Source organism: Populus euphratica, unplaced genomic scaffold (assembly GCF_000495115.2).
Source record: "Populus euphratica unplaced genomic scaffold, PopEup_1.0 scaffold2.1, whole genome shotgun sequence".
Taxonomy (NCBI): domain Eukaryota; kingdom Viridiplantae; phylum Streptophyta; class Magnoliopsida; order Malpighiales; family Salicaceae; genus Populus; species Populus euphratica.
Window position 1 is genome coordinate 4,661,353 of NW_011499846.1, and position 8,881 is coordinate 4,670,233.

General features: G+C 34.8%; 1 protein-coding gene, 1 long non-coding RNA gene and 1 pseudogene across 4 annotated transcripts; all 3 read right to left on the reverse strand.

The window, feature by feature from the left end:
* Positions 1-67: 67 nt before the first annotated feature.
* Positions 68-4,726, reverse strand: LOC105133828 (tRNA-splicing endonuclease subunit Sen2-2-like; annotated as a pseudogene).
* On the reverse strand, positions 848-2,481 carry LOC105133820 (uncharacterized). Of its 2 annotated transcripts, none has more exons than XR_843874.1 (2): positions 1,604-2,481; positions 848-1,484 (listed from the first exon to the last, which is right to left on the reverse strand). It is a non-coding gene; the product is annotated as an uncharacterized LOC105133820 (long non-coding RNA). The 2 variants fall into 2 exon arrangements; XR_843873.1 differs by having other exon boundaries at positions 848-1,490.
* A 2,461-nt stretch (positions 4,727-7,187) lies between the features above and the next one.
* LOC105133804 (SOSS complex subunit B homolog) lies at positions 7,188-8,730 on the reverse strand. 2 transcript variants are annotated; one of them, XM_011037931.1, is made up of 3 exons: positions 8,614-8,730; positions 8,217-8,248; positions 7,188-7,721 (listed from the first exon to the last, which is right to left on the reverse strand). In XM_011037931.1, coding segments are annotated over exons 1-3 (492 nt in total). In that variant the 5' UTR covers positions 8,615-8,730; the 3' UTR covers positions 7,188-7,262. The 2 variants fall into 2 exon arrangements, with proteins under 2 accessions (XP_011036233.1, XP_011036241.1); XM_011037939.1 differs by lacking the exon at positions 8,217-8,248 and having other exon boundaries at positions 8,614-8,727.
* Positions 8,731-8,881: the final 151 nt, after the last annotated feature.

Consider the following 8,881-nt stretch of genomic DNA (forward strand, 5'->3'; position numbering starts at 1 on the left):
TTATTATTTATTTTATATTAAATAATTTATCAAAATAAAAATGCTTTTCTATTCCATTCCCTGCAGAGGAGAAAATAGCATGTTTCAACCAGAAAACTTCACCAATAACAAATCGACAAGGTGTCAGCAAACTGAAAAGTAAAGTCCAATCATCATCACTCAGAAATTCTTTGCGAGTGAAGGTAATCAGGTTAAATGAGTACGTAAATCACTTTACCTTGCTCAAAATGTCAAGAGAAAAGGTTAGCCTTTTGAATTTGGTAAAAATACACGTAAATATGAACTTGTACCGGACCCTTGCCAGCCCCAGAAATTCAAAAATCAACCAGATATGAACATGTGCTTCATGCCATGCCAGGTCTACTGATATAATATCTGAATCTGACCAGGGACAGAAAATTAGAGACAAAGATGCAGTTATATTCAGTTGCAGAGAAGTCAGCAGTCAACTTTAAGAATCTCAAGATGACAACTGGCGAACTAGTAGTAGATGTAACAGCGACAAATATTTTGAAGCTGATAACAGGAAGCAGCGAAAAACAGAAAAATCTCTCGGGATCAGGAACAGCGAGATGGTGTATATTTTATAATCGCTATAAGATCTGACCAGAAAACAGAGAAAATTTGAAGAAAAAAACCCAGCAGTTTCAGAAAAGACTTGGTCCAGACTGTAAAATAACTTGGACACCAATCAATATCAAAAGAGAACAGGAAGAGTAAAGCATTTCTCAATCACCCCAGAACTCTTAAGAGATTCAAGGGCACAATCAATTTCTTCTTTGCTCCACCTCCTTCTGCCCTGGATGTGGGAAAATAAGCCCAAGAATATGTTACAAAACCTCATAGAAACAGGAACTTAGAAGAAAGTAAAAGAGGCAAGATTTACAATATTTTCCTTTCCAGCTTCATTTTAACAGCGCAAACAAAGGCAATGCTAAAAGTCAAAACACGCAAGCCATATAAAAATCACACGACAGCCAATTACCTTATCTTGTGAAAAAACAGATAAAAAAAGCACTCTCTTGGGTCTGCAATGACTGCCAATCTTTCTCTTTACGACATTCAATGCTCAGTTAGAAGTTGCATGATGCTCTTCTCATGAGGACCAAAAACCAGTAGCCTCCCATGGAATCCTCATAAAACTTTCTCTATGCTCTTCTAAGTTATTAAAACTGTTAAGCATACATCAATAATCAAAAGACATAGGAACAGTTACGCAAAATGAGGGGTTTTTTTTTTTGCAGAATGCCATACAAATGGTAGTTTATTCTAGCTTCCAACAAAAACATATGGGAAGTTCGAGGGAAAAAAATGATTAGTTAATTCAAAACACCAGCAGTAAGTGATAATTACAAAACACAATACCAAAACCGAGTTGAAAAGCGAGCAATATACAACACTGGTTACATGTATCAAAAGTAACTGGAACCAATTTCTCCACCACTGTATGTCCCTTTTGTTCAGTCTATGTTTGGTGCAATCACCTAAAGCTAGAAACAAAAACAGCGCATTACTCTACAAGTAGTTCATCAAAATATATATTGTAAGCTGCAAACACATGCTAACAATAAATTGTGGCAACAGAAGGGCAAGCAAGCTTCACCAGAATAGATATCAATGCCACAAATAACGATTGCCATCACCTATCAACAATAGTGCAATGGTTGTTAGTCCATAGCATTGGCGTAACCAATAATAGTGCAATGCATAAGGCTTGGTCTATTTCCATGGACCCAAACCTAAACCCACAGATGTTTGTGTGTGATAACGAGAAGCCGGACATCAAATGCAGAAGTTTGTGGAATTTAGGCTTTGAGTGGATAAAATGATATTTGCCATGACAAACATGCTTTTGGAATGCAATTGCAGTTTTTGACGTGTAGCAAATATGACATGCAACACTCATTGCGTGCCTTTCTTAGGAAATCATCATTGTACTACTTTTAAGTAAAAAATCAAGATGAAATATTGCTGAAAAAACAGTGCTATGGTATCATTAGAATTATGTTAAAATTAGACAAGTTCTTTTCAGCAATTTTAGCTTTCAAAAAAATTACTACCAATATAGCTGTAATTTCCATGCCATGCCAGTTTGGAATCACAGATGGTGCCAATCCAGAATAAAAAAGCATGAAAGAAAAATTTTCTATCATTTAAGATTCTCAAAAAAATTGAAAATCCAACCCCGCAAACTTCAAATCAAGTTGATTTAGTGCACTTGATCTACTAAATGAGACCCATCATACGGTATATCTTGATATTTTATAACTCCAATATTACATGTAACACAAGAAACTAACAACTAGTAAAGTACAATTGCAAGTTGTATCCCTTGAAATAACATGTGATATTTAGCCATGTAAATAACAGGAAAAGACCTACCATATGATGAGTCTCATTTAATAGATCAATTATACTAACAATCAGCTCAACTTTCCACAACAATAACAAAACCACAAAGTTAAACTTTTGATCAATAGATAAAACTAACCTCATTGTTAAAAGAAAGAGAGGAGCCAATAATCTGCCTTGAACCCATCTTGTCAAATTTTGGCATGGTGTAAGATTATATAGATTTCCTCTCTTAGTCCCAATCACTTTTCCTCGCATGGAGGCATCTTAACAACCAGTAATATAAATAGTATATTAAAGATTGAAAACAACTAGCAAAAAAAATTATGTTGTTTATAAAATGGATGCAAGTTTCTAGCCAAGGAGTATATTTCATATTTTCAGGGGAAAAATACACAAAAACTTGTTCCAGGTGTTGGGTTTATTTGGAAACTTCTGCCAAGTCTACTTGTCATTGGCAAAAGTCAAGCTTCACTTTGAGCATGGCTCATCATTATATCTGATCATGATTATCCTCTATAATACATGTTTCCATGTAACTTGGATACACCACATGAGCTAGTTGAACCAAGTACAAAAAAAAACTTTTGGCTTTGGCATTGAATGTTACTAAATGGTCTAATTCCCACTTAGACATCTAATGAATTATAAAGCAAAGAGTTTGCTTTTATACTTGGTACAACTAGCTAGCTTATAGACGCTAATCGCATCTCAAATCCACCACATAAGATAGTACCAGGTCTAAAACCCAACACTTTGGCTTTCTCATTAGATGCCCTTTTCTTGTCTTAAAACATCTAATGAATGATAAAGCCAAAAGATTGGCTTTACACCTAGTCAAACTAGACAGAAGACACTTACACATTGCTGAGGCCATCACGATACGAAGACCAGCTCAGTGATCAAAACTTGCATGTTCCCAAGCATGAAAACAGAGCATAAGATAATCATAAATTACGCCAGCAATCACAAGCATTATAAAAGCAGGTCAAACCAAAATACTCCGTGCATTCAACCCAGAGACTCCAATAGTTTATGCAGAAAACAAGACTGACAAAAGCAAGCCAGATAATTGGAAACACATCTTACTTCGTACCATTTTCTGATAGTCAATGCAGAAAACAAGACTGACAAAAGCAAGCCAGACAATTGGAAGCACATCTTACTTCGTTCCATTTTCTGAGGCTTTCTGCTCATCACGGCTTTGTTCTGGACTCCATCTCGTGATTGTGCACTCCTCAATAGAGCATCTCTCCAAACAAGATGGAGCAATAGCACCGTGACCATTTTTTTCAACATTGACCATTTTTTTCAACATTCAAAACTAAAAATGTTTTCGCAACACTTCCACAAAGTCTGTTAGTGCACTGGAAATCAGAACACACCCTCAATCTCCCAACATCCTGACAAAACAATCACAGCATATTCTGAATGTACCAAAGATGGATGATGCCGGTAAGCAACGAAATCCACACCGTACTGTAATCCTGGCCAGAGAACCCAATTTTTCGTACGAAAATGGAAATAAGCCTCATAAAAATCCGGGAAATTTCCCTTTTTCAATTTCATATGCAACCACAAATCTAAATCATTTTTAACAAAATTATCTTCACCAGCAATCTTTAAACATTTTAAAGAATAACACAAATAAAACGCTTCCTCCAAACCCAACTGAAACCATTGCTTATCTTTTTCAGCGGCAATTGTGGGTTTGCCAAAACATGCACGAGTGAGAAGTTCAGTCTGTTCTGTTTCCACTGCAAGAAGCACACTACAACCTGAGAGCGACGCACGAGCATTTGACTGAAGAAGAGAAGACTGAAGCCGTGAGACTATTTCTGACACAGGATCTTCTAGTGCTTTAGCTTCTGCTCCTTTTCCTTTCCATCTTGGCCCCATTTTTCAAAGAATAACACTTCAAAAATCCGAACAAATCAGACAGGTATATAAGCTTTAAGAACCAAGGGACACAAAGGAAATAAGGTTTGTGGATTTTCTCACTTACCAAACAGAACAATTTCCCAGAAAATCCACCGTGAGAGACGAAAAAAGAGGAACGGTTGCAGCCAAGGAAACCTTTCGGGCTTTTCTCTCTCAGTTGTCTCAGACTTCAAAAGACTGTTGTACTCTGAACTAACTGTCAGTAACAAAAATAAGCGTTGAACAGTAAAATGGTATACAAGTTTAGGGTATTTTCTGGCTAATTGATCGTATCAAAACTAGATTTACTTCTTCCATCTGATCAAAAGCTGTCAAATTGCCTTTCATGACAAAAAGAAGAAGTAGATAAAGGAAAGGAAAGGGTCAATTTGCCTCAGGACTAGAGCCCATTAAATAGTAAGTTTCTTTGCACACCTTTTCCACTGTAAATTGCAATATTTCTCAAACATGTTGACATCGATTTCTAAAACCTATTAAAAGAAACTGATTGCTGATTGAGGTTGGCCTCATTTTATAGGACACTTTGTGCTTACTTTTTTCTATTTGTCCCCTGTGAATTATTAATGCATCTCAATATTGCTTAATTCTTTGATACTTGTGGTTTCGAGAATTATTTCTTTTTTCTTTTTTCTTTTTTCTTTTTAATTATTAAACTTGTTTTTCAAGTTAGGTTTGTATAGAGGATCTACAGGTCCAAAAGAAGGGTTGCAGTCTACGTATCTATAAGAAGGGATGAATAGGAATGATAACGAATACTCACACGTATCAGGTTTTAGTACCATCCACACTCAAATTTAAAATTATTATTTATATCCAGTTAAAACATGTCAAGTACGGATTTTGAATATTTAGATTGTGTTTAGACATGTTTCATGTCCAGTTAAGACATGACAAGTATGGATTTAGAATATTTAGATTCTGTCTAGAAATACGGTAAAAATTATATTTATTTAAGTTTTAAAAAGATATTTATTAATTTTTTTATACATTCCTACATAAATTATTCAGGGCTAGCTATTCTCAATGCATTAAGGGCAAGTGCTTAGATATTCAACTTGCTGCATATAAGGAAACTACCCCTTTCTCATGGCATTCTTTTTTTGAGAGTAGAGTTTGTAATTGTTTTTAAATAAATAATTTTTTATGTTAAAATATATGTTGATAATTTTTATTTTATTTTTAAAAATTTTTTTTGACATCAGGACATCAAAATAATTTAAAAATACTAAAAATATATTAATTTTAAATAATTTTTTTTAAAAAAAAAATACTATTAAAACGCAAAATTAAACAGGCTAATTCTTTGAATTTAAATACCTTTTAGGTTGTTCTTAATTGCTTCTTCACCTGGTTCAATCAATTTTGATATGCATGATTTTTTCTATTTCATTATTCAGTTCTTTTATATGTTCTCCTCCCTCTTTTATTTGTTGTTGTTTGCATCTTTCTTTGGTTCCGCTATTATTGCCTGCTTTCTTGAATTTTTGGTTTGCATGGTCTCAAGCTAGGCAACCCTTAGCCTGCCTTTCTTTCCCTTTTTATTTCTTTTCAGATCCGTTTTGCCTGTAAAATACAAATAAGAGCGCCTGGTGTTTCATTCTCCGTGGAATTGGGCTGCATAGATAATTATGATAGTTATTTTTTAAAATGTTTTAATTTAAAAATATATTAAAATAATATTTATTTTATTTTTTAAAATTATTTTTACCATTAATACTATGAAAATATTAAAAAATATTACCTTAAAATAAAATAAATTTAAAATATTTTTAAAACATAAAAATAAAATAAAAATTAAAGAATTTTTCATCGTGGATTCATACAGCGTCGCGCATCGCTTTTTTCCATTCTCTCTGGGTGAGTTTTCCCTCCACCCGCACCCACTTTGAACGGGCTGCAACTGGCGGCTTGGTTTTTGGGTAGAATGGGTGGGAATTGTGGGGTGCTTGTATTGATTTGCATGTGTGTGCCCTTTCTGCGTTGAGGGGTCCCGTGTCCCGTGTCCCGTGTCCTGTCATGGGTTGTCTATTCTGCCTTCAGATGGGCAGCTCAAGTTGGGTGGGCTTCGATGCTTTGGTTCTGTGTGCTCGGCCATGTCCAGCTGCCAACCACTCAGTTTCTCAATTTTTCGTTGCAATTTCGTGGGAATGCAACCAGGGAGTTCGATTCCTTTGCCTTTGGTTTCCTTTCTTGCCATTTGTTCAGTCTCTTGCAATTTTGGTGGATCGAAACCAGGTTTATTTGCAATTTTAAAAAAATTACACCGTATTTCCATATAAAAATTTAAAAAATATATATTTATATATATTTTAAAATTTAATAATTAGTTTATTAAAGACATAATAACCAACTAAGAAGACATAAGAATCAAACTTATATTTAAAAAAATACCAAAAATTATTTTGTTTTCTATTAACCAAAAATACCAAAAATTTATATGTAATATACATTTTTTATATTAAATAAAAAGATAGTTTTTTTTATTTTTATATTGGCATTAGAAATTTTAGATTTTTTTATTTGATAAAATAAATATTTCCTTACTAAGAAGAATTTTTCTCAAATTTATGATAGATTTAAGATTAAAAAACACAACAATACCTTAATTTATGTTAAACAAATAAACAATACAATTTACCTTATATAAAATATATTAAAATATTAATACTTTTATTTTATACAATTAATTTTCTTACTCAAACTTTAAAACAAGTTAGATTTTTTAATAATCAATAAATTAAATAGCAACTCTCATTTCCCTCTTTTTACATACAAATAGCAAGAATTTTTTATTCTTCAATCTTCAACCATTCCTGACTCGAGCGGATGATTATTACGACGTCATCACGTGCGACAATAACCAGAAAATTTTAGGGTATTACAACAGCTTCAGCTTTTATAAAATAGACAATCAGGTTCTGGAATCCAAGTAATCTCACTCATATTGCATCTAATATATATACAATCTTTCAAGGTAATGGAGGAAAGATACGGGAATGTGAGGAAATAACAGAATCCTGCATATACTTGTTGGGACGGTCGGGGTCTGGAACCCAAGAAATCTCACTCATATTCGGGGTCTCCACAAAAACCATGGTGAATTCTCCCACCTTCTTTATAGCTCCTCTCCTGCCAGCTCTCAAAACAAGATTGTTGTTCCTGTTGTAAGAAAAGATGCCACTAGCCAGATGGATTATGTCACCAGGCTCGAAGGCATCACACTCATCACCCCAGAATTGGAAGTGAACTGAGGCAGTCTCGTCAGCCACAAGTGCCAAGCAGGTCTTGTTCTGCCCCTCCGATATTTTTCTGCCTTTGTCCAAAACTATAAACCGTGTGTTAATGTTGTTTTCAGCTGCAGGCACTATGTCTTTTAGACAGATCATCCTTCCTTCTCGATCCATCAACGTAGTAGAGCTCTCTTCAACCTGTAACTGATATAATTAAGGAGGAAGCACGATGTCGTGAAGAAAGAAACATAAGCTAGGGTTTAAGATAAAAGTATCTCTCTTTTCTTTTGATCATTTACACAAACACCTAGAATTCATAATCCTAAACTAATGATAAGTAAATTTAGGTAGACATCAACTCTTCTAATTTGTTAATAACACTTAACTGGACATTCATAAACATGCAAAGAAAAGCAATAAAAAAATAAAATAAAAATTTATTTTTAAAAAAAATATTTTCCAAGCGTAATGTCAAAGTGATTGGCAGCTGGCCATGGCCGTGCAAACTGGAGCAGGCATCGAAGCCCGCCCAAATTGAACAGCCCATCTCAAGGCAGAATAGACAACCCATGACAGCACACGAAACATGGGACCCATCAGAGCAGAAAAGGCCCACACCTATAAATCAATACAAACATCCCGCCAGTTGCAGCCCATTCAAAGGGGGTGTGCCTGAGGGTAGGGAAAACTCACCGAGAGAGAATGGAAAAGAGCGACGCACGACACTGTATGAATCCACGGTGAAAAGCTCCCTTAAGAAATGAAGCAAAAATTACAAGCAAAACAGACATACAGGGAAAATATGAGCTAAAAAATGGAGGCGGACAACAAGAGTGGAACCAAGAAAAGAAAAACAAGAAAAGATGCAAACAACAACAATAAAGAAGAGAGTAGCCAGGGGAGACGTGGGATAGCAGAGAACACATAAAAAATAACATGTTCAAGCCCCTTTATAATGTTACCAACAAGTTACACTCTTCAGATCAATAATTCACGTCCTTTTAAGAAATAGGTCACACAAAGATTCCTTTAAGATGTAGATTTTACAAATTACAGCCATATCGAGGATGATTCATGAAAGGCTACTTACTAGCTATAAGTTGCTGGAGCTAGGGAGGACAGGCGCAGCTGCCGCTGCTACCACCGGCGGGTCTGCTGCCGGCTGGAGAGGAGAGTTAGAGGAAGAGATGAACCAGGCAGATGGAAAGAGAACAAACCTAAATTTTCCTATATAAAGAGATGGTATAAATGTAATTTTCTAAAGTTTTTAGGTCATTATTGATTCTCGGATGAGGTTTCGAATCAGGTAGATACCATGCTCGAAACCCAACCATATAACTTCTAAATTTTACCCAAAT

Coding starts and splice junctions, on each gene's coding strand:
- LOC105133804 (XM_011037931.1), bottom strand. Junction 7,722..8,216: donor CTCTTTTCCATTCTCTCTCG/GTGAGTTTTCCC, acceptor TATCAGTTACAG/GTTGAAGAGAGCTCTACTAC.